Source organism: Lampris incognitus, chromosome 21, assembly GCF_029633865.1.
Source record: "Lampris incognitus isolate fLamInc1 chromosome 21, fLamInc1.hap2, whole genome shotgun sequence".
NCBI classification, from domain to species: domain Eukaryota; kingdom Metazoa; phylum Chordata; class Actinopteri; order Lampriformes; family Lampridae; genus Lampris; species Lampris incognitus.
In genome coordinates, this window is record NC_079231.1 from 24,589,803 (window position 1) to 24,616,713 (window position 26,911).

Below are 26,911 nucleotides of genomic sequence, written 5' to 3' on the forward strand. Positions count from 1 at the left end.
TCAAATCAGACAAGAGTAAAAGTAAACACAGACAGAAGAGGAGCTCAGCCGGTCATCTGAAAGGTTATTTATTCTGTTACATTAACTTTCACTATACACGTGTGTGTGTGTGTGTTAAGTGTGCACAATGACACGAGAGTGGATTTGTGTGGTTACATGAAGTGATTGCAGTGACATCGGAGGTACACACGTGTTAGAATAAAACCAGGTGTAGGCCAGCAGCTCAGTGAGGCATCAACATGCTGCATCACTAGCTGCACGGTTGCACAGGCGCCACTGAGCAGCACGGTGCCGCGGCGGACACCTGCAGCCGCCGTGCTCGGGTAAAATCAGTTAACGTGCTCCCTCGGTCAACATGGCGTCCGCACAGAAAGAGGAGTAACGTGTCCTCCTGCGCCACCGTCATGTGACCGCACTGCTGCCTGAACACAAGACTCCAACACCGTCATTTTTCTTTTTCAGATTTTTCCCCCTTTTTCTCCCCAGTTGTACTTGGCCAATTACCCCACTCCTGGTCTCTGCTCCACCCCCTCTGCCGATCCAGGGGGGGCTGCAGACTACCACACGCCGCCTCCTACACTCGGCCTCACCAGCCGCTTCTTTTCACCTGACAGTGAGGAGTTTCGCCAGGGGGACGTAGCATGTGGGAGGATCACGCTATTCCCCCCAGTCCCCGAACAGGCGCCCCGACCGACCAGAGGAGGCGCTAGTGCAGCGACTAGGACACATACCCACATCCGGCTTCCCACCCGCAGACACGGCCAATTGTATCTGTAGGGATGCCCAACCAAGCTGGAGGCAACACGGGGATTCGAACCGGCGATCCCTGTGTTGGTAGGCAACGGAATAGACTGCTGTGCCACCCGGACACCCCAGAAACGGTCACAACCAAGTCATGCAAGGTGAAAAACCAGGCAGCTCCTGTGCCAGTCTGAATTCAGTCTTACACAGGACGGCCGATTAAACCCTCAGGGGTACAATCCTGATCTTTAATCATCTCAAAATAATCCTGATCTTTAATAATCATCAAAATAATCCTGATCTTTAATCATCTCAAAATAATCCTGATCTTTAATAATCATCAAAATAATCCTGATCTTTAATAATCATCAAAATAATCCTGATCTTTAATCATCTCAAAATAATCCTGATCTTTAATAATCATCAAAATAATCCTGATCTTTAATAATCATCAAAATAATCCTGATCTTTAATCATCTCAAAATAATCCTGATCTTTAATAATCATCAAAATAATCCTGATCTTTAATAATCATCAAAATAATCCTGATCTTTAATCATCTCAAAATAATCCTGATCTTTAATAATCATCAAAATAATCCTGATCTTTAATCATCTCAAAATAATCCTGATCTTTAATAATCATCAAAATAAAAATGATCTTTAATAATCATCAAAATAAGCAGGAAAAAACACAAACTCTTTTTTCTTTTGTTAAGGCAGCCACTGAGTCAGAGCTGAGCCACGTGGGGTTAACATACAGCAAACTGAGATCAGGGAAGAAATAGGAAGAAGAATGGGTTCAACATACATTCTTTAGTCTTCGAGGTAAACCCTCTCTCTACATGCCGACAGCTTTCATCTCTGAAACCGGTTCCCAGTACGACTGCCTGGAAGTTGGTCTGTACAATTAAGTGAGGGATTCTACTCTTCATCAAACACTTAGCGTCTTCGCCTCTTTACTCCAGTAGGAAATCCCTCGTCTGACAGGACACCGAGTCATGTGAGCTGTGTAGGGGGCTGCAACCCAACAGCCGTCCCGGCAGGTCACACGTGGGATTCCATCAAATGGAGGAGAGGAGCGGAAGGGGTTACTTCTAATGATACTTTCAGGGTTGATGAGTTCATAGTGGTTTGGGGAGCAGTGCTGTCTCTTATCTTGTCTACATATTGACTGACATTGTGCTGAGCCTCCTGCATGAAGAGACACCGTTCAACAACACCGGTCACTGCAAACAGTGTGTGACATGTGGATCATACAGACGGTCTTGGTGCTCAATACTCCAGGTAAGAACGTCAATGAGGGTTGAATCAGTTCATCTGGACACGACGTTTACTGACACGTTTCATCATCATCTAAGTGACCTCTTCAGTCTCACCTGACTGCAGGTACCCCACCCTCATAAACAATACAGCTGCATTACGACAGAAACCAACAACCGGTTTCATATGCAAATATGGCGTGACTATTAACTAGCGTTACCATGGCCATGTGTACTATTCACAGAGGACTGGGGAATGTTGCATCACAGCGTCGTAAGATGGGTCCAGACACACCAAACCAACATCAGAGAACCAGCGGCGACAAAGGCCGACTGTTGCGTCGCCTCATGTCGCCTGCGTCTGGGCCAAAAAGTAGCAGTTGAACACACGGCAAAGACTACAGCCCATGGCCAACCAGCATGTAGTACGTTCTGCACCTGTGTGAGAGGAAAAGTTCTTCAATGTTCAGGTGAGACGAAGACAAAAACGAGAAGAGCCTTCTGTGTGGCCTCTTGACTTCGTCGTTTGCTTGCTTTCTTAACTTCTGTTTCTCCTCTCATGCACTGATTCTCTAAGCTGAACAGCCAATCAGAGTGATCTCTCTCACCGACGTGCTCCACTGCCGATTCAACATGCTGAATCGGCCGAAAAGCTGCTGACAGGGGTCCGACAACGGTGCGGGACACACCGCAAAAACTAGGGTCACTGACGCTCACCGACAGCCCAACATTGGCCGCGGCCTTGTGTCACAGCCTTGACCGAAACCAACGACCAGTTTCATGATCAAATATGGCGTGGCCATTAACTAGAGTTACCATGGCCATGTGCACTACTCACAGAGGATTTGGGGATGGTTGCAATCGAATAGTACATATGGCCAGTGAAACTCTGGTTAATGGTCACACCATATGAAACCGGTCGTTGGTTTCGGTCGTTATGCACTGTATGGTACTGTGTTGTTTATAAGGGTGGGGACACCTGCAGTCTAGACTGACGATCTCACTTAGCTGAGTGATGACACATCTGTACCAGATGAACTGAGTCAACCTTCTTTGAATCGGCACAATGTTTGAGGAAAACACCTCGTAAGCACCAAACAACTGATTCCCCGATAACAGGCAGCCTTATCTTTCCCACAGGGCTGCAGCGTTAGGCTCTATGACGCTTACTGTCCACTTTGCAGAGGTATTTGACTAAGATGTCAGACATGTGCAGAAATCTCTCCCAGCTGGCAACACTGCTGGCTGGCTGACTCTAAACTCATATCTTTGTGAGGGAAAATATGAATCGTACGAGACAGAGTGGTGTATATGCAGGCTTTCATCTGAACTAAACTCTACGGTAATTGATTCTTTAATAATCACACTTTCAACTGGACAGGTGGATAACTAAGTAAAACGGGTTCGCAGAGTGAACCGTAAGCACGAAAACCTGCACAAACCTTTCCCTCCAAGGCACACGAGTTTTCCAACACAAAAAGGAAACGACATTTTCAAAGCATGTCAGTCTTAAATATAAACCCAGGTCAAGTTAAGAATGACATTAAGGACTCTACTGCTGCCAGCTAGGTTGTATATTTTCTTTCTACACAGAAAACTGAAAAACAATGACTTCAATTTAGAGTTTCAACTTGGGATGGGCGTTCAGTTATAGTCACAGATCCAACTAAGGTGTCTTCCTTCACTCCTTACTTTTGCAGTAGAGAATCAGATGTGGCTCCTGGGAGACATACCGACTCTCCTAAACACAGAGGCTATGCTAGAAAATTCCAAAAATTTATATTGCCATTTAAGCTCAGTCCTGGGTTCAACGCTAGTCTTCATCTATGTCTAAAAAAATGTTTGTTTTTTTTTTGCTGAAAAGAATTCGACATGGGCTCAAGTATTTCTTGCTGGCTATAAAAAATAAAGGGGTGGCTCCGCGGGTCTGTCACACAGGACTGTAGGTTTAAAACTGAGGGAAAGACGATACTGAGCCAGGCAATCAGAATAGATAAAATGACACGTATACTGCCCACCAGGCCTGCACTGTGCAGTAACCTACATTCTGACATCACAAGACTGGACCGTCTAGCCTCTAGAGCCTAACAGTCAGGTGCTGGTCGCCAGTTAAGCGGATCCATCCCCGCTCTGTCTGATGTCAGATACACTCTCTGGGACCCGGGCCACCATGCCTTCCAGTGCCTTAGTCAAACAAATCTGGCAACCAAGACGGGACCTGGAAAAAAAAGGAAAAAGAGGGAGGTAGAGTAGGTAAAAGAAGGCAACACAGACATCAGTAGGAACAAAGCAACAGGATGGGAGGGGAGGAAAAGGATTTGGGAGGAGAGCAACAAAGGATGGATAAGATTTAAAAGAAAGTAAGGGCAGATGGAGAGGAAAAATGGAGAGAAGAGAGAGAAAGAACATGAGGCACAAAAATCCATTCACATGTTCAGTGCGTCTTTGTGAAATGGTGCTTGCAGCCGCTGCCCTTTCTCCACCTCTCTTACCAACTCCTGCTGACTGAATGATCTCAGTGTCAGTACTGAATCTGCCCACTCTGCCGTGTGACAACATTTGTCACAACATCCAAGTCTACGTGTGTATTGCTGACTGCATGGGATCACTTGGTTTCTGCAAAACACCTGTTTGTGTATTTAACTTCAGGCATGATGACTGTCTACATCTGTGTGTATCTACTCAAAGCTTTATCCATGGATCAGTGGCTGTGAGACTCTGGCATCCTTGTGCTGAAATCAGTATGAGCACAAGGTCTAAAACAAGTATTGGAAGGTTGCTGCACGCTTCAAATGAACTAGTTTTTTTTGGGGGGGGGGGTTCTTACCCCTTTTTCTCCCTAATTGTACTTGGCCAATTACACCACTCTTCTGAGCCGTCCCGGTTGTTGCTCCACCTGCTCTGCTGATCCGGGGAGGGCTGCAGATTACCACATGTCTCCTCCGAGACATGTGGAGTCGCCAGCTGCTTCTTTTCACCTGACAGTGAGGAGTTTCACCAGGGGGACGTAGCGCGTGGGAGGATCACGCTATTCCCCCCAGTTCCTCCTTCCCCCTGAACAGGTGCCCCGAGTGACCAGAGGAGGTGCTAGTGCGGCGACCAGGACACATACCCACATCTGGCTTCCCACCCACAGACACAGCCAATTGTGTCTGTAGGGACGCCCAACCAAGCTAGAGGTAACACGGGGATTTGAACCAGCGATCCCTGTGTTGGTAGGCAACGGAATAGACCACTACACTACTTGGATGCCCCTGAATGAACTAGTTTGAACGATGCGTCATCTGACCATGTTGGACAGGTTGTTTTGGCTATCATTCATAACTTTTCCAAACTAGCCAAACTCAGAAGTCAGGGTGAGAAGTTGTCAATCACAGACAGGGGTGGAGTTACAAACGGGAACACTTTGTAATCACACCTCAAAGTGATGAAGATAAAGGCAGCAGAAGCAGACTCCTGTTAAAACCTTGAGTGATCTTTTGCCGAGTAGTGTGTGTGATAAGATAGCAGTGTTATTTCATGGTGCTTTTGAGAAACTGATAAACTGGGTGCTGCACTGTACAATACCCATTATGTTGCAATGCTGCAGTACAATACACATTATGTTGGAATGCTGCACTGTACAATACACATTATGTTGGAATGCTGCACTGTACAATACACATTATGTTGGAATGCTGCACTGTACAATACACATTATGTTGGAATGCTGCACTGTACAATACACATTATGTTGGAATGCTGCACTGTACAATACACATTATGTTGCAATGCTGCAGTACAATACACATTATGTTGGAATGCAGGACAGGAACAGACCTCTGCTTCATTCTTAAACCAACGTTAAATGCACTTAAGGTGACAAGAGGAATCGCCAATATAAATTTTAGTTGTACCAACTTCTGCAGGCAAGGTATGCAAAGAGTCTGTACTTTTTTCCTCTCAATTCATCTCATCTCATCATCATCAGCTACATCTCTGGGGTCGGGTCGCGGTGGCATCAAGTGCAGTAGGGCACTCCAGACGTCCCTCTCCCCAGCAACGCCCTCCAGCTTCTCCTGCGGGATCCCAAGGTGTTCCCAGGCCACATCGGACATGTAGTCCCTCCAGCGAATTCTGGGTCTACCCCGTAGTCTCCACCCAGTTGGACGTGCCCGGAAAACCTCTAAAGGAAGGTGCCCAGGAGGCATCCTAATCAGATGCCTGAACCACCTCAACTGCTTCCTTTCAATGCGAAGGAGCAGCAGCTCTACTCCAAGCTCCCTCCGGATGTCTGAGCTCCTCACCCTATCTCTTAGGCTGAGCCCAGACACCCTACGGAGGAAACTCATTTCAGCCACTTGTATCCGTGATCTCACCCTTTCGGTCACTACCCAAAGCTCATGACCATAAGTGAGGGTTGAAACGAAGACTGACTGGTAAATTGAGAACTTTGCCTTCCGGCCCAGCTCCCTCTTACACACAACGGTCCGGTACAACATCTGCATTACTGCTGATGCTGCACCAATCCACCTGTCAATCTCCCGCTCCATCCTATCCTCACTCGTGAACAAGAACCCGTGATACTTGAACTCTTTCACTTGAGGCAACAACTCATCCCCAACCCGGAGGGAGCAATCCACCATTTTCCGGTAGAGAACCATGGCTTCAGACTTGGAGGTGCTGACTCTCATCCCGGCCATTTCACACTCAGCTGCAAACCGCCCCAGTGCAGAGCTGGAGGTCACGTTCTGATGAAGCCAACAAAACCACATCATCTGCGAAGAGCAGAGATGCAATTCTGAGGTTCCCAAAACGGACACACTCCTAAACCTTGGCTGCGCCTTGAGATCTATGCATGTCCTTCCGATTCAGCACGTCTGATTCGTTGCTCTCCTGTGTGTGTGTGTGTGTGTGGGGTGGGGGGGTGGGGGGGGCTGCATAACCTGGTCACATGCGTTCAATGTGTCTGCTGGGACATGTGAAACAAGCCAACAGCTTCTTTTCACCTGCCAGTGAGTCCCAATCCATTTTTCCCCAGACACACCCACTGCTGTACAGGCACCCCACCACCTGTAGGCGCAACCAATTGCGATGGTGAGATAGAAAACCCCATCCGGCTTTCCAACTACTTGAGAAATTACCTTGCCAGCACAACTGATGACAAATTTTTTAAAGAGCTGCTGCAGGCAGCTTTGGAAAGGTGAGCAATTTTGACATAACGCCCCTCGCTCTGCTCCAAGCTTCCCTCCCGTAACCCCTCCGTTCAAACCAGGTTTTTGCACATGCATGAGTTTGCCTGTCATGACTGGCAAAATTCGGATTGTCCTTTATAGTCAATGCATTTCAAATATTTTTTTTTCAGTGAATCTCTTAGTTACCCAAACAATGGGCCTCATTCACCAATAGCTTCCTATGTTTTTCCCTACATTTGTTCTTAAGAAAGGTCCAAAGAAAAGTCTACATCAGATTCATAATGTGTTCTTCTCATCTCATCTCGTCATCAGCCGCTTCTCCGCGGTCAGGTCGCAGTGGCAGCAAGCTAAGTGGGGCACTGCAGATGTCCCTCCCCCCAGCAACGCCCTCCAGCTCCTGCTGGGGGATCCCATGGCGTTCCCAGGCCAGACTGGACATGTAGTCCCTCCAGCGAGTTCTGGGTCTACCCCGGGGTCTACTCCCAGTTGGACGTGCCCGGAAAACCAGATGACGTGTTCGTAAACTGCGGAATTGTTCGCACCTGTGATCTTATAATGATGAATCCAATTGTCTATCGTAAATTGAAAGTGTGTGCCTGCCGATCCTAATTAGCAGGGTTAAACGCCCTGTCAATCCCCATAAAGGGCATGAGCCTGCAGGGCCGTGCACACACAGAAACTGAAAAGAAAAGCTGAGCGAAGCCAAGAATTCCCAAGTGAAAGTCTAAAGAGGGTGGAGCACCAGACTCCAAAAAAATCACATCATAACCAATGTGCACACGGCAAAAATTATGAAAATAAGACCCTGGTTGTAAAATATGGAGTTACTTTTTAATCTGAAACAATCCGTACTGGATGACTGTTGGAAACATATACCATATCCACTGACAGATTTACTGTGTAGTCCTCACTTCTTGGACGGCAGCCTTTTACTCAGTTAATTTCGCAAAGCCAAGTCAAGTAATGTGAACCACGTCAGCATAAAAAGAGACTCAGAAACTTCAGTCACACTTGAAGATTTGGCCTGAAAAATGAGTCACTTAGCTAGCTAAATAAAATGAGCCACTTAGCTAGCTAAATAAAATGAGTCACTTGGCTAGCTAAATAAAATGAGCCACTTAGCTAGCTAAATAAAATGAGCCACTTAGCTAGCTAAATAAAATGTCAGTGGTGTGATTTTACCTTTCCCAAATGGTGTATTCATATGTGTGTTTGTGGCTGTGTTTGAGTGCTGTCCTCACGTGTCAGTCAGGCCATAGGCCAGGTCTAGCATGTCCATCTCCTCATCTGTGATGGGCCCCAGCTTCTTATAGACGTCCTCCTCAAAGATCAGATGGCATGTAGAACATGCCAGCGTTCCTTCACAAGCTCCTAGGGTCAGAAAGATTTTTTAAAAGGTGTTGAAATTATTTTAATTTCTGATAGGCCATTCCTTTCTTTTTTTGGGGGGGGGGCTTCTCTCCAATTGTACTGGGCCAATTATCCCACTTCTCTGAGCCATCCTGGTCGCTGCTCCACCCCCTCTGCCAATCTGGGGAAGGCTGCAAACTACCACATGCCTCCTCCGATACATGTGGAGTCACCAACCGCTTCTTTTCACCCGACAGTGAGGAGTTTTGCCAGGGCGGCTTAGCACGTGGGAGGATCACGCTATTCCCCCCAGTTCCCCCCAGACAGGCGCCCCCGACCGACCAGAGGAGGCGCTAGTGCAGTGACCAGGACACATACCCACATCTGGCTTCCAACCGACAGACACAACCAATTGTGTCTGTAGGGACGCCCGACCAAGCAGGCGGTAACACGGGAATTCGAACGGGCGATACCCGTGTTGGTAGGCAACGAAATAGACCGCCACGCTACCCAGCTGCCCTGATAAGCCATTTCCTGTAGTTGTAATAACATGTTTTTAATGTGTCAGCCTATGCAAATGAAGACATGAAGCTTATCAGTCTGAACTGAACAGGAAGTGAATATGTGGTGGCTGGAGAGAGGGTAATGATAGGAACGACTACAGAGAAAAGGTACATTTGGGGAGAAAAAGAGGAAAATAGGAGGATGTATAGAATACAAAGAGATAAGTGGGGGGGATGAATGGCTTTGAAGGCGACAAATAGGGAATCTCAATAAAAACATGAACAGATTTCATCTCAACCCCGGCCACATCCCACCTAACATCCTACCAAACATCCCACCAAACAATCTACCAAACATCCCACCAATTTTGTTATTAGCCAATGATGTGGTGTGGAGTTGTTATGCCCGCGAAATCGCGAGGTTCGCAACGGTCGATCTCCTCACGGGAAAGGAGGAGTTTGGCATTCGAGGCAAGACTCCGAGGAGAGACGTCCATTTTTCTCTACTGCTCTGTCTGAGTACCCGTTTCGCGGAGACTTTATACACAGCCGTGTACTAGGCCCGCATTTGAAGACAGGAGTGTTGCGATTGGCCCGCGGTCGTATGCTTGCTGGTGGGGTTTGATTTAGTCCGATTATTTTGTTTCTGCCCCATAGCCAGTGTCGCCGCTAGCTAGCTAAGTGGATTTAGCATCCAGTGCTAGTGTTAGCCGACTAGAGTTGTGGAGGCTACCCAGAAGTCATCGGGCTGTGCTGGACGTTGATCTAACTCGGGGAGCTGCTCTGCTCCATTCCTGGGACCGGTCTGCTGTCCAAAGAGGACTCGCTTCATCTGCTCTCCGGCGCTGGGCCCACCGGAGGACACCATCTTCGCCAGGGTTGTTTGAACATTGCAACCTGTGGCCATCTTGCGGGTGGAGGCCGCTACCGGGGAGCCGACAGCTAGCACTACGCCTTCCATCCTCTGGACTGCACACAGCCTCCCGGTCAAGGAAGCGATGGGTTGTGAGTAACCCGAAAATTTCATTTACACTGACACACACACACTTCTATCTCGTCGCCTGGGCATCGTAGCGGTGGCTGCCTTGCCCTCCGCTCAGAGAGCTGCTTTAATGTGCACCAACGGGCCCCAACGGACAGCGCTGGGTATTTTTGTGTTCTTTTGATACTTTCTTTCTGTTTATTGTGACCGGTTGTCACACCCTGTGTAATTTCAATTAATGTTTATTTGATCAACAATACTACACTCATGTGATACTCTCTCTCTCTCTTTCTCTCTCTCTCTCTCTCATTATTATCAAATAAATCCTATTATTATTAATTATATTTCGGGTGTATTGGCAGCTCATTTTCCGCATATGCAAAGCCTATAGGTTCCTTATAGAGTGCTGGTAATAAGCTGGTACAGTACTTCAGTACACAGCAGGGTTATAAGATCTGCATTAACCACATGTTTGTTTCATTCTGGGAAGATACACCATTCACTAGCCGCCTTAGGTAAGTGTAGTATTTTCACAGTGGAGGCACCGCGCTACTAAATTTATTATTATCTTGGTTAATTATTTATATTATCAATTATCACTAATATTGTCATTAGTGGCACTAGCCTACTAGTACACAGGAGGTTCAGCCAGCTCACCATCCCACCGCTGAGAACTCAGGATCCGGTTGCGCTATTGATTCGTATTGTAACACTTTAGTAACTGGTAGCATTAGGCTTTTGTCTTGTTTAAATGTGTGTGGCGTTGCCCGCCAGTGAAAAAGGGGTTACACATGTTTTTAATGTGTCAGCCTATGCAAATGAAGACATGGTGTTATGAAGCTTATCAGTCTGAACTGAACAGGAAGTGAGTATGTGGTGGGTGGAGAGAGGGTATTGATAGGAACGACTAAAGAGAAAAGGTAGATTTGGGGAGAAAAAGAGGAAAATGGGAGGACGTATAGAACAGAAAGCGATTAGTGAGAGCGGGGGAGAAAGGTGACTGGCTTTGAAGGTGACAAATAAGGAATCTCAATCAAAACATGAACAGATTTCATGTCAACCCACCCCGGCCACATCCCACCTAACATCCTACCAAACATCCTACCCAACATCCCACCAAACATCCCACCAAACATCCTACCAAACACCCTACCAAACATCCCACCAAACATCCCACCAAACACCCTACCAAACATCCCACCAAACATCCCACCAAACATCCTACCAAACACCCTACCAAACATCCCACCAAACATCCCACCAAACACCCTACCAAACACCCTACCAAACACCCTACCAAACATCCCACCAAACACCCTACCAAACACCCTACCAAACATCCCACCAAACATCCTACCAAACACCCTACCAAACACCCTACCAAACATCCCACCAAACATCCCACCAAACATCCCACAAAACATCCTACCAAACACCCTACCAAACACCCTACCAAACATCCCACCAAACATCCCACCAAACATCCTACAAAACATCCCACCAAACACCCTACCAAACATCCCACCAAACATCCCACCAAACACCCTACCAAACACCCTACCAAACACCCTACCAAACATCCCACCAAACATCCCACCAAACATCCTACCAAACACCCTACCAAACATCCCACCAAACATCCCACCAAACACCCTACCAAACACCCTACCAAACACCCTACCAAACATCCCACCAAACATCCCACCAAACATCCCACCAAACATCCTACAAAACATCCCACCAAACACCCTACCAAACATCCCACCAAACATCCTACCAAACACCCTACCAAACATCCCACCAAACATCCCACCAAACACCCTACCAAACACCCTACCAAACATCCTACCAAACATCCTACCAAACACCCTACCAAACATCCCACCAAACATCCCACCAAACATCCTACCAAACATCCTACCAAACACCCTACCAAACACCCTACCAAACATCCCACCAAACATCCCACCAAACACCCTACCAAACACCCTACCAAACACCCTATCAAACATCCTACAAAACATCCCACCAAACACCCTACCAAACACCCTACCAAACACCCTACCAAACATCCCACCAAACATCCCACCAAACATCCCACAAAACATCCCACCAAACATCCTACCAAACACCCTACCAAACACCCTACCAAACATCCCACCAAACATCCCACCAAACATCCCACAAAACATCCCACCAAACATCCTACCAAACACCCTACCAAACACCCTACCAAACATCCCACCAAACATCCCACCAAACATCCCACAAAACATCCCACCAAACATCCTACCAAACACCCTACCAAACACCCTACCAAACATCCCACCAAACATCCCACCAAACATCCCACAAAACATCCCACCAAACATCCTACCAAACACCCTACCAAACACCCTACCAAACATCCCACCAAACATCCCACCAAACATCCCACAAAACATCCCACCAAACATCCTACCAAACACCCTACCAAACATCCTACAAAACATCCCACCAAACATCCCACCAAACATCCTGTCACAGCCCCTCGCCCTTGACACCTGCTCACCTCTCCTTCCCCCTGGCACACCTGCTGGCCATCAAGCAATCGCCCTCGCCCTTAAGAAGCCTCCACTGTGGACCAGTCTTCGCTGGAACGTTGCCATTCATGGTTTGTTGCCTAAAGGACTTCAGCCTGCCAGTCTACCTGCCACTGAGCCAACCTGCTCTACCCCTGGGATCGGCTACTTCAATAAAGACTTGATTTCTTCCCTTACCTGGTTGTCCCGTCTGCTTTTGGGTTTTTCCAGATACGTGACACATCCTACCAAACATCCCACCAAACATCCCACCAAACATCCCACCAAACATCCTACCCAACATCCCACCAAACATCCTACCCAACATCCCACCAAACATCCAACAAACATCCTACCCAACATCCCACCAAACATCCTACCCAACATCCCACCAAACATCCCACCAAACATCCAACATACTACCAAACATCCCACCAAACATCCAACATACTACCAAACACCCTACCAAACATCCCACCAAACATCCTACCAAACACCCTACCAAACATCCTACCAAACATCCCATCAAACATCCCACAAAACACCCTACCAAACATCCCACCAAACATCCCACCAAACATCCTACCAAACATCCCACCAATCATCCCACCAATCATCCCACCAAACATCCCACCCAAACATCCTACCCAACATCCCACCAAACATCCAACAAACATCCTACCAAACATCCCACCAAACATCCTACCCAACATCCCACCAAACATCCTACCCAACATCCCACCAAACATCCTACCCAACATCCCACCAAACATCCAACAAACATCCTACCAAACATCCCACCAAACATCCTACCCAACATCCCACCAAACATCCTACCCAACATCCACCAAACATCCCACCAAACATCCAACATCCTACCAAACATCCCCACCAAACATCCAACATCCTACCAAACATCCAACATCCCACCAAACATCCAACATCCTACCAAACATCCAACATCCCACCAAACATCCAACATCCTACCAAACATCCCACCAAACATCCAACATCCTACCAAACATCCTACCAAACATCCAACATCCTACCAAACATCCCACCAAACACACACACACACACACACACACACTCTCTCTCTCTCTCTCTCTCTCTCTCTCTCTCTCTCTCTCTCTCTCTCTCTCTCTCTCTCTCTCTCTCTCTCTCTCTCTCTCTCTCTCTCTCTCTCTCTCTCTCTCTCTCTCTCTCTCTCTCTCTCTCTCTCTCTCTCTCTCTCTCTCTCTCTCTCTCTCGAGATTCTTTGATTTTGTCAATGACTGGTTTAAGCACAATAATAAAAAAGACAGACAGACAGAGAGGGGCAGAGAGGGACAGAGGGGGGCAGAGAGGGACAGAGAGGGACAGAGGGGGGCAGAGAGGGGCAGAGAGGGACAGAGAGGGGCAGAGAGGGGCAGAGAGGGGCAGAGAGGGGAAGAGAGGGGCAGAGGGGGACAGAGGAGGACAGAGAGGGACAGAGGGGGACAGAGAGGGACAGAAAAGCTACATTTCTGTCACAGGAACTTTCTCCAGGAACAAGGAACCTTTAGAGGAAGTCAGTCTGTTTGCACCGCAGGGACCAGCGTCTAACCTAAGTTCCAGGAACTTCTTTATCCCCCAGCAGGTCCCCACTCGGGGCTGAGGGGGTGTAGTATCTTCAAACAGTACAGGAACTTTGGGGCTGTGGCCTGCAGCACTGAACATTTCTGACTGTCTGAGCACTTGTAGCATTTTTAAAAACCTGCAGCCACAACCCAGCGCCGGGTCCGAAATCACTAACTACTACCTACTGAGTGCCTAGAGACCTCTGGGCTCGGAGTTCACCGGCAAAATGAAAACAATTCCAGACACTAATCGGGTCGTTTTGTCTTACCTAAACGTACCAGCCATGATAAATACATTTGTGAATACGAAGAGTGGTGTATAATACTGTTTATTGGATTTGGATTTATACAAGTATTTTTTTGTATTTCCAGCTGCATTGAATTGAAACAGCTGTTCCCTCCAAAAACCCCGCTCACAGCCACAGAGCTAAAGTGGCATGTTGTGAACCCGTCACCTTTTATCCAACCATATTTTTACTATCGGAATAAAGACCCTAAAATTATATTTGAATGTCCCATGTGGAATTCCCCTGGCTTCAAATGTTGGTGCATCTTTGTGATAAACAGGTGACATTATACTGAGCGTTTTTTCCCAAAGTAATAAATACAAAGTACTGGACTTGCCCACTGCTCCCAGCTACACAGCAGGGATGAGTTACATGCAGAGAAGTTTCCCCACGGGGATCAATATAGTATATCAATATTAATATAGTATATCAATATTAATATAGTATCTCAATATTAATATAGTATATCATATAAATATTGTATATCAATATCAATATATCAATATTAATACCGTATATCATATAAATATTGTATATCAATATCAACATAGTATATCCCCCCTCTGCTGATCTGGGGAGGGCTGCAGACTACCACATGCCTCCTCCCATACATGTGGAGTCACCAGCGCTTCTTTTCACCTGACAGCGACGAGTTTCACCAGGGAGACGTAGCACGTGGGAGGATCACGCTATTCCCCGAACAGGTGCCCCAACTGACCAGAGGAGGCGCTAGTGCAGCGACAAGGACACATACCCACATCCGGCTTCCCACCCGCAGACATGGTCAATTGTGTCTGTAAGGACGCCCGACCAAGCCGGAGGTAACACGGGGATTCGAACTGGCGATCCCCATGTTGGTAGGCAACGGAACAGACCGCTACGCCACCCGGACGCCCCACATTAAACATTTTTGTGTGATTTTCCTTGTCGTCATGAGGACAAACAAACTATACCCCACTGAAAGTGCTGGTTAATAACACTCTTTATAACACAGCTTTTCCAGCTGTGTGGAAACACCAGCCAGTATGACTCTCTCCCTGTTCTCCCCCTGTTCTCCCCCTTCTCCCCCATTCTCCCTGTTCTCTCCATTCTCCCCCTGTTCTCTCCCTGTTCTCCCCCTGTTCTCCCTGTTCTCCCCGTTCTCTCCCTTCTCCCCCGTTCTCCCTGTTCTCTCCATTCTCCCCGTTCTCCCCCTTCTCCCCCATTCTCCCTGTTCTCTCCATTCTCCCCCTGTTCTCTCCCTGTTCTCCCCGTTCTCCCTGTTCTCCCCGTTCTCTCCCTTCTCCCCCGTTCTCCCCCTGTCCTCTCCCTGTTCTCTCCATTCTCCCCCTGTTCTCCCCCTTCTCCCCCATTCTCCCTGTTCTACCCCTTCTCCCCCTGTCCTCTCCCTGTTCTCTCCATTCTCCCCGTTCTCCCCCTTCTCCCCCATTCTCCCCCTTCTCCCCCTGTCCTCCCCCTGTCCTCTCCCTGTTCTCCCCGTCCTCTCCCTGTTCTCCCCCCCTTCTCCCCCTGTCCTCTCCCTGTCCTCCCCCTGTCCTCTCCCTGTCCTCTCCCTGTTCTCTCCCTTCTCCCCCGTTCTCCCCCTGTCCTCTCCCTGTTCTCCCCCCCTTCTCCCCCATTCTCCCAGTTCTCTCCCTGTTCTCCCCATTCTCTCCGTTCTCCCCATTCTCTCCGTTCTCTCTCTGTTCTCCCCATTGTCTCCCTGTTCTCTCCCTGTTCTCCCCCTTCTCCCCCATTCTCTCCATTCTGCCCTGTTCTCTCCCTGTTCTCCCAGTTCTCCCCGTTCTCTCCCAGTTCTCCCCATTCTCTCCCAGTTTTCCCCGTTCTCTCCCAGTTCTCCCCGTTCTCTCCCAGTTTTCTCCGTTCTCTCCCAGTTCTCCCCATTCTCTCCCAGTTTTCCCCGTTCTCTCCCAGTTCTCCCCGTTCTCTCCCAGTTTTCTCCGTTCTCTCCCAGTTCTCCCCATTCTCTCCCAGTTTTCCCCGTTCTCTCCCAGTTCTCCCCGTTCTCTCCCAGTTTTCCCCATTCTCTCCCTGTCCTCTCCCTGTTCTCCCCCCCTTCTCCCCCATTCTCCCAGTTCTCTCTGTTCTCTCCCAGTTCCCCCCATTCTCTCCCAGTTCTCCCCATTCTCTCCCCGTTCTCTCCCTGTTCTCCCCCTGTTCTCCCAACCAGTCAGATGTGTGTGATTAGGAGGAGACACAGGACTACTGGCCAGAGAAAACTGAGACGTGCTGCTGTAAAACTGTCGCCGTGTTTCATACATCAGCGGACTAATCTGCCTAATCTTCCTGGGTCTCTAGCCCGCGGTGGAAACACAACAGTGGGCTGATGCTAATCTGCCTAATCTTCCTGGGTCTCTAGCCCACGGTGGAAACACAACAGTGGGCTGATGGAACCTTTTAGTTCCTTGAAAAGTACTTCCTGGTACTCAGGGTGGAAACCCTGCGACAGACTTTGCATGTGTGCACATGTTTGTGTGCATCTGTGTGGACAAAGCTGCTAAAGTCAAAGTCTATGACGTGCACATGTGTGTGTGTCTGTGTGTGTCTGTGCGTGTGTGTCCGTGTGTGTGCCTGTACCGAAGCCATCAAAGTCTAAGTCTTCGTCGATGATGACGTCTAACAGCGAGTCTCCAGGGGCCCCCTTCACCGTGATCTTCTCCCCGTCTCTGTTGATGAAGTGGACCGTGACCTTATTATCTGATCTGGAACACACAACACACACCGGCTAATTAGCAAATACACACACAAACCACACACAACACACACACCACGCACACCTCGTTCATCTGTCCTGATACTGCCTTACTTCAGTCAGACCTCTGGCCAGGCCTCTGAGGACACTGGTCAGTTCTACTGGTCATGCTGCACACAAATACTCACTCACAAGTACTTATTATCCATCTAACAAGTACTTATTATCCATCTAAAAAGTACTTATTATCTATCTAACAAGTACTTATTATCCATCTAACAAGTACTTATTATCCATCTAACAAGTACTTATTATCCATCTAACAAGTACTTATTATCCATCTAACAAGTACTTATCTATCTAACAAGTACTTATTATCCATCTAACAAGTACTTATTATCTATCTAAAAAGTACTTATTATCCATCTAACAAGTACTTATTATCCATCTAACAAGTACTTATTATCCATCTAAAAAGTACTTATTATCCATCTAACAAGTACTTATTATCTATCTAACAAGTACTTATTATCCATCTAACAAGTACTTATTATCTATCTAACAAGTACTTATCATCTATCTAACAAGTACTTTTTATCCATCTAACAAGTACTTATTATCTATCTAACAAGCACTTCTAGTCCATCTAACAAGTACTTATCATCTATCTAACAAGTACTTATTATCTATCTAACAAGTACTTCTAGTCCATCTAACAAGTACTTATTATCTATCTAACAAGTACTTCTAGTCCATCTAACAAGTACTTATTATCTATCTAACAAGCACTTCTAGTCCATCTAACAAGTACTTATCATCTATCTAACAAGTACATATTGTCCACCTAACACGTACTTACAGTGCATCCGGAAAGTATTCACACCCCTTCACTTTCCCCACATGTTGTTATGTTACAGCCTTATTCCAAAATGGATTAAATTCCTTTTTTTCTCATCAATCTACACACAATACCCCATAATGACAAAGTGAAAAAGGTTTTGTAGAAATTTTTGCAAATTTATTAAAAATAAAAAACTGAAATATTGCATGTACATAAGTATTCACACCCTTTGCTATGACACTCAAAATTGAGCTCAGGTTCATCCGGTTTCCACTGATCATCCTTGAGCTGTTTCTACATCTTGATTGGAGTCCACCCGTAGTAAATTCAATTGATTGGACATGATTTGGAAAGGCACACACCTGTCTATATAAGGTCCCACTGTTGACAGTGCATGTCAGAGCAGAAACCAAGCCATGAAGTCAAAGGAATTGTCTGTGGACCTCCGGGACAGGATTGTATCGAGGCACAGATCTGGGGAAGGGTACAAAAACATTTCTACAGCTTTGAAGGTCCCGAAGAGCACAGTGGTCTCCATCATTCGTAAATGGAAGAAGTTTGGATCCACCAGGACTCTTCCTAGAGCTGGCCGCCCAGCCAAACTGAGCAATCGGGGGAGAAGGGCCTTGGTCAGGGAGGTGACCAAGAACCCGATGGTCACGCTGACAGAGCTCCAGCGTTCCTCTGTGGAGATGGGAGAACCTTCCAGAAGGACAACCATCTCTGCAGCACTCCACCAATAAGGCCTTGATGGTAGAGTGGCCAGATGGAAGCCTCTGCTCAGTAAAAGGCACATGACAGCCCGCTTGGAGTTTGCCAGAAAGCACTTAAAGGACTCTCAGACCATGAGAAACAAGATTCTCTGGTCTGATGAAACCAAGATTGAACTCTTTGGCCTGAATGCCAAACGTCACGTCTGGAGGAAACCAGGCACCTCTCATCACCTTGCTAATACCATGCCTACAGTGAAGCATGGTGGTGGAAGCATCATGCTGTGGGGATGTTCTTCAGCGGCAGGAACTGGGAGACTAGTCAGGATCGAGGGAAAGATGAATGGAGCAAAGTACAGAGAGATCCTTGATGAAAACCTGCTCCAGAGTGCTCAGGACCTCAGACTGGGGCGAAGGTTTACCTTTCAACACGACAACGACCCTAAGCACACAGCCAAGACAATGAAGGAGTGGCTTCGGGACAAGTCTGTGGATGTCCTTTAGTGGCCCAGCCAGAGCCCAGACTTGAACCCCATTGAACATCTCTGGAAAGACCTGAAAATAGCTGTGCAGCGACGCTCCCCATCTAACCTTACAGAGCTGGAGAGGATCTGCAGAGAAGAATGGGAGAAATACCCCAAATATAGGTGTGCCAAGCTTGTAGCTTCATACCCAAGAAGACTTGAGGCTGTAATCGCTGCCAAGGGTGCCTCAACCAAGTACTGAGTAAAGGCTGTGAATACTTATGTACATGCAATATTTCAGTTTTTTATTTTTAATAAATTAGCAAAAATTTCTACAAAACCTTTTTCGCTTTGTCATTATGGGGTATTGTGTGTAGATTGATGAGGGGAAAAAGGAATTTAATCCATTTTGGAATAAGGCTGTAACATAACAAAATGAGGGGAAAGTGAAGGGGTGTGAATACTTTCCGGATGCACCGTATTATCGATCTAACAAGTACTTATTATCTATCTAACAAGCACTTCTAGTCCAGTGGTTTGGGTAAGGAGCAGCTTTGACTGAGAGTCATGTTCAGAATGATCAGTTAGGATGTAGGTCAGATGCACGCTCAGTCATGCAGCTGTAGAGGTCCCGCAGTTGAACGGGTTCATCTGGGAACCGAGCTGCCGCGTGTCCGGATGAACTGTCTCAACTGTTCTTCGAGTCCTCAGGTCAGTTAGAATTAGTAAGTAAACCTCCTCCTCCTCCTCCTCCTCCTCCTCTAAGCTGGACACTTAGAACAACAGAACGCTTAACAGACGTTCCATTAAAGGGTGCAGTCAAATGCTGCCATGCTAGCATGTTAGCTTAGCAAGTCTCTCAGTGACGTCATCAAATCCTACCTGTCAGGGGACAAAGACGTTTTTAATCAAGTCAGTGTTATTTGTATGGCCCATTATCACAAATCACACATTGTTCCCCCCACCCCCCCTTTTCCTCCTAAATTGCATCTGGCCAACAACCCCACTCTTCCAAGCCATCCCAGTCGCTGCTCCACCCCCACACCCCCAACCCCCCGCTGATCCGGGGAGGGCTGCAGACTACCACATGCCTCCTCCCACACGTGGAGCCACCAGCCGCTTCTTTTCACCTGACAGTGAGGAGTTTTACCAGGGGGGACGTAGCGCGTGGGAGGATCCCACTATTCCCCCCCGGTTCCCCCTCCCCCCTGAACAGGCGCCCCGACTGACCAGAGGAGGCGCTAGTGCAGCGACTAGGACACATACCCACATCCATCTACCCACCCACAGACACGGCTAATTGTGTCCGTAGGGACGCCCGGCCAAGCTGGAGGTAACACGGGGATTCAAGCCAGCGATCCCTGCGTTGGTAGGCGACGGACTAGACCGCCATGCTATCCGAGCGCCCATGTTTTGAAATTTGAGATTGAAGCTTTCTTTGGATTTGCCGATACGGCAAAGCGTCTCTGGCTATTGTGGGTGATCTGTTCAGGGTTACGTGACTGGTCACCCTAGACCACCACAGGACGGGAGCTGATCTCGAGCAGCAAACACAACCGATACTTTTGGCACAGGCCCAACTGGAATGGGATAAACTGGGCCCACAATAATTGCGATCACCCTTCTACTGGGGCACAAAGTGAGTAGCATAGAGATGTCGAGATGCCAGTGAATGCCCCAACAGGGTGCTTTAAATACCCCGACAATATAAAATACTGCAGCCATCCTGCCCCAGTAATGTATCAGCTGGTAACCTCAAGATAAAATCCTAAAAGTCTGGACATACTAATTTTAACACTATTATTCGGGGGGGGGGGGGGGTATACCAGTAGGAAAATGTACACCACTACAGATTTGTCCCACTGCTGTTGAGACAATTACTGTCCAAGTTCAAGTGCTGGTAAGCGCCATCATTCACAGCTCAACACTCATCTGGCCACACTGCCCTGCCACGCTGTCTGCTGCAAGCTAGCGGCTGTCAACAGGCTATTAGCCAAAGCTTGCTAGTTTGCTGAAGGTACCATCCTAGCTGAAGTCTGAAATCTGGCACTTGCACATACAAACTTGAACGTACAGTTGACATGACTTTGAGCTCATGGGGTCATGTGGGACTTTGAGGTCATGGGGTCATGTGGGAATAGGGGGCTGGTACCAATATGACAGTAACTCACTTACAGCGACTTTACACCTCAAGACCTCGTAACATGGCAGCTAAAGCTCCTTACCAGCAAATCTGCAGATAAAGGCAAGACGTTACCACGAGGAGCACGCACACCGCCAACACGCTCTGCTGTGGACGAGTTTTGTTTTTTTTACTTAAGTAGTAAAAAAGTTGAATCAATAAAAAGTTAGAATAGAATAAAAATGTAAAATAAAATTTAATAAAATAAAAATGTATAAAACAAATGAAAAATAATATTAATAATAATAATAATAATAATAATAATGAAAAAATAATATTTCAAAAATAAAATTTAAAATAAAAATAAAATAAAAATTTTATGATCCCAGGGGGATCAACAAAGTATTGATACCCGTGAGGCAATGCTTTCTCTGCATTTAACCATCCTAGCTGTGTAGCTAGCAGCAGTGGGCAGCCACTGTGCAGCACCCGGGGACCAACTCCAGCTCGCCTTGCCATGCCTTGCTCAGGGGCACAGACAGGAGTATTAACACTAACATTAATGTCTTTCTGATGGTGGGGGAAACCGGAGCGCCCGGAGAAAACCCACCACAGACACGGGGACGACATGCAAACCTACATGTGTATGGCCCAATCACCAAGTTCTAAGGAGGTGACGGTGTTATTCCACGCCAACTAAAGCGTTTAATACATGGAGTGCCAGTAACTCTTGTCAGTTGCAGCAGGACCAACATGTAACTTGGTGGTACTGGCAGCATGTGAACAGTCACAATAAATGAATACAACAGCTGGGCCTTGCTTGTGTGAACAACAGAATCTGTCGCCTTTATCAGAAAAAATGCCTGCAGTTTATTTCTTTAACGTTAAGGACGTCGGCCTGTGTGAAAGTGGCTACTGTGTGATACCGGAGTGTGATACCGGGGTGTAAACCTGTTGAGATGAATCAGTGAATACATTTCAAAGAGGAAACCTTATGGCATGTGTTGGTATTTTTCATTGGAGACACTAGACTGTAGGGCTATCTACAGATATTACCTTCTCCATTACTTTCTCACAGATTTGCTCAAGTGGAGAGCGACATGTGACATTGTGAACTTAATCAACTAATAATGAGCAACAAACAACAGAAAGCCAACATTTTATCTATTTAGCTTCTCCTGTACTGTGTTCTGTATCCTGTAATAGAAGTATTGTGCGTAACGCAGGCATGTAGTTTTAATTCATATAGTACCATCACTACACTTTCTCCACAGTCTAGAATGGTTTTTAAAATCCCACTGGACGGGTTTGTAAATGCAGCTAAAAACCGGGTGTTTTCACAAGGTTCTCGTACTCACTGATAATCACCCAAGTTGCACTACAGGAGAAGTAATGAGGTATAACATGATGATACACACAAGTGCTGTGCAAACTTCTATCAGGATGCTGCCCTGGGTACTTTTTCCTGTCAGTAATACCACCACGGAGGAGCCAATCTGGTGGGGGACTGTTTATGACTTCTTGTAGAGCTGTGTGCAAGAAGCTTAGTCAAAGATTATGTCCCCAATATAAAGATGATAAAAAGTTTAAACTGCCGGCACTTTAAAGCCATACTTCTGCAGGTCCCGGCCCACATGCAAACAAATGACAGTTCTGATACTGCCACACAACTGACATATCTGACACACTAACTGAGCCACAGATATTCAAATATGGCTGGTTGCTGATTTTCATGCTTACTGTCAGGTAGGACTCCCCAGCACTGCACTTTACTTTTTTACAACAGCAGCCGAGTGCAGAAGAATAAGGCACATTGGAAGCCTCGCAAGATGTGACCCACAAGGAGATATGGTGCTCCGACCCCACGGAAGACCTCTGCAGCAGATCCTACAACACCAACAGCTAAAACTCAGCCATGTGTGTTGTTTGACACACGGTTGAGGCAAACACCTTTTGACTGCCTGCTGACTTGACTGCTCAGTTACACCAGTGGTTTGCTAACGTGATGGTACTGCTAACGTGATGGTACTGCTAACGTGATGGTACTGCTAACGTGATGGTACTGCTAACGTGATGGTACTGCACCAAGCTGTAGGAAATCACTAGTGATGATACTGCTAACGTGATGATACTGTTAACGTGATGGTACTGTTAACGTGATGGTACTGTTAACGTGATGATACTGTTAACGTGATGGTACTGTTAACGTGATGGTACTGCTAACGTGATGGTACTGCTAACGTGATGGTACTGTTAACGTGATGGTACTGCACCAAGCTGTAGGAAATCACTAGTGATGATACTGTTAACGTGATGATACTGTTAACGTGATGGTACTGTTAACGTGATGATACTGTTAACGTGATGGTACTGTTAACGTGATGGTACTGCTAACGTGATGGTACTGCTAACGTGATGGTACTGCTAACGTGATGGTACTGTTAACGTGATGGTACTGCACCAAGCTGTAGGAAATCACTAGTGATGATACTGTTAACGTGATGATACTGTTAACGTGATGATACTGTTAACGTGATGGTACTGCTAACGTGATGGTACTGTTAACGTGATGGTACTGCTAACGTGATGGTACTGCTAACGTGATGGTACTGCTAACGTGATGGTACTGCTAACGTGATGGTACTGCTAACGTGATGGTACTGCACCAAGCTGTAGGAAATCACTAGTGATGATACTGTTAACGTGATGATACTGTTAACGTGATGGTACTGTTAACGTGATGATACTGTTAACGTGATGGTACTGTTAACGTGATGGTACTGCTAACGTGATGGTACTGCTAACGTGATGGTACTGTTAACGTGATGGTACTGCACCAAGCTGTAGGAAATCACTAGTGATGATACTGTTAACGTGATTATACTGCACCAAGCTGTAGGAACACTGACTGATTTGATGAACGCACACCAAACACCGACACGACTCCTTTCTTCCCACAAAACTTACGTTCTTTGCATGAACCAAACAAGAAGTTATAAATTGTAAGGAGCAAAAACCAAGAGCTGCATGGCTGCAGGGCTTTTTTTATCCAGATTATTGCCGTGAACTATCAAAAAATCCTTGTTTTATAAACCTGTCCTCTAGGTATTTCCATACACGACTAATCCGCTGCAAAGCCAAAAAGATTCACGTAGTAGTTATGACACATAGTACATTGAATGAACTGAAAGACATACGTAGGGCAGGTTAACGCCTCTTCTTTAAAGAAGGACCACGACTGTTCTGTTTGTGGACAAAGTGCTGCGGCCGGGCTTCCACACAGTGACGTGTGCACACAGGGCCGGTGTCAGCCAGGTGAAGGCCATTCCAGTTTACCAAACCTTCAACCCCAGCAGTTAAATCTACAGACCCGTCATACAGTCCAGCAAGCTGCTGGGGGCCTCGGAGGCCCGGCCTCGGCGAGGGCCTTGGAGGCCCGGCCTCGGCGAGGGCCTTGGAGGCCCGGCCTCGGCGAGGGCCTTGGAGGCCCGGCCTCGGCGAGGGCCTTGTGCGTGAAAGACGGATGGCGCCCGCCTGGATCTCACGCAGTGGTCTTGAAATGATCACCAGCTGCAGATCCTGTCAGCTGACACGCTGCAGCTGTCGGCCCAGAAAGACGCAGTACGGCGCTCCAAGGAAGTGGACAGCAGAGCAGTAAACAGCCACTTCCTGTGTTAGTAGCCTCACACGCTGTGTATGTCACACCTGTATGTCACACTACATACGCTGTGTATGTCACACCTGTATGTCATACTACATACGCTAGGTATGTCACACCTGTATGTCATACTACATACGCTGTGTATGTCACACCTGTATGTCATACTACATACGCTGTGTATGTCACACCTGTATGTCATACTACATACGCTAGGTATGTCACACCTGTATGTCATACTACATATGCTGTGTATGTCACACGTGTATGTCATACTACATATGTTGTATATGTCACACATGTATTCCATACTACATACGCTGTGTATGTCACACCTGTATGTCATACTACATACGCTGTGTATGTCACACCTGTATGTCATACTACATATGCTGTGTATGTCACATGTGTATGTCATACTATATATGCTATGTATGTCGTATGTCATACTACACATGCTAGGTATGTCACACGTGTATGTCACACGTGTATGTCATACTACATACGCTGTGTATGTCACACGTGTATGTCATACTACATACGTTGTGTATGTCACACCTGTATGTCATACTACATACGCTGTGTATGTCACACCTGTATGTCATACTACATACGCTGTGTATGTCACACGTGTATGTCATACTACATACGCTGTGTATGTCACACGCGTATGTCATACTACATACGCTGTGTATGTCACACGCGTATGTCATACTACATACGCTGTGTATGTCACACGTGTATGTCATACTACATACGCTGTGTATGTCACACGTGTATGTCATACTACATACGCTGTGTATGTCACACGTGTATGTCATACTACATATGCTGTGTATGTCACACGTGTATGTCATACTACATATGATGTGTATGGCATACTACATATGATGTGTATGTCACACATGTATTCCATACTACATATGCTGTGTATGTCACACGTGTATGTCATACTACATATGCTGTGTATGTCACACGTGTATGTCATACTGCAGTGTGAGGATCCTGGAAAACTAGAGCTCAGAACTTCCGATGATGAAAGTTTACAAATGAAGAAATGTAAAGACTGAATTCACTTAACGTGTAGCTTAAACTTGTCAACAGCAACGGAACCATGAAGAGCCACATGGCAAATCATCCCTAGACACGCCGCGGTTTTCTGTGTTGCCATTAAGTTGTATTTAGTCATCACTGAGCACAGCGTTAAAACGTGTGTTGGTCACCCCTGCACATGGGGAACTTCTCCACCTGGACTCAAGCTAAGATGTGGGGGTTTAAAAGTTTGTTGCAACGCTTTGGGCATGAAATGTCTGTGTTTACCTCAGACGTTGTGTGTTGGTGGTGAAGTGTTTACCTGAGATGTTGTGTGTTGGTGGTGAAGTGCTCACCTGAGATGTTGTGTGTCGGTGGTGAAGTGTTCACCTGAGATGTTGTGTGTCGGTGGTGAAGTGCTCACCTGAGAGGTTGTGTGTTGGTGGTGAAGTGTTTACCTGAGATGTTGTGTGTTGGTGGTGAAGTGCTCACCTGAGATGTTGTGTGTCGGTGGTGAAGTGTTTACCTGAGATGTTGTGTGTCGGTGGTGAAGTGTTCACCTGAGACGTTGTGTGTTGGTGGTGAAGTGTTTACCTGAGATGTTGTGTGTCGGTGGTGAAGTGTTTACCTGAGATGTTGTGTGTCGGTGGTGAAGTGTTTACCTGAGATGTTGTGTGTTGGTGGTGAAGTGTTCACCTGAGATGTTGTGTGTCGGTGGTGAAGTGCTCACCTGAGAGGTTGTGTGTCGGTGGTGAAGTGCTCACCTGAGAGGTTGTGTGTTGGTGGTGAAGTGCCTCTGGCGGAGACAGGCCGCAGTGTTTCGCCCCCGGAGTACCGGCGCGCTGCCAGCGGAGGCAGCTGTGCTCCTCGCCGAGCTGACAGTCGCTGTCCCGGCTGAACTTGCCCTCATCGTGACGTGGATCAGTCTCCTGGTC

The 26,911-nt window shown here is 46.9% G+C and overlaps 1 protein-coding gene across 1 annotated transcript in view; it reads right to left on the minus strand.

Moving 5' to 3' along the window:
* Window positions 1-27: 27 nt before the first annotated feature.
* LOC130131343 (adrenodoxin-like) overlaps window positions 28-26,911 on the minus strand; it is a 27,263-nt gene continuing 379 nt past the window's right edge. The window contains exons 1-4 of the mRNA XM_056301004.1: window positions 26,741-26,911; window positions 17,035-17,159; window positions 8,418-8,547; window positions 28-4,220 (exon numbers count right to left, since the gene is read on the minus strand). The exon at window positions 26,741-26,911 is cut by the window's right edge and continues 379 nt beyond it. Of these exons, the coding sequence (XP_056156979.1) occupies window positions 4,112-4,220; window positions 8,418-8,547; window positions 17,035-17,159; window positions 26,741-26,911 (535 nt within the window). The 3' untranslated portion in view covers window positions 28-4,111. The remainder of the gene's footprint in view (window positions 4,221-8,417; window positions 8,548-17,034; window positions 17,160-26,740) is intronic.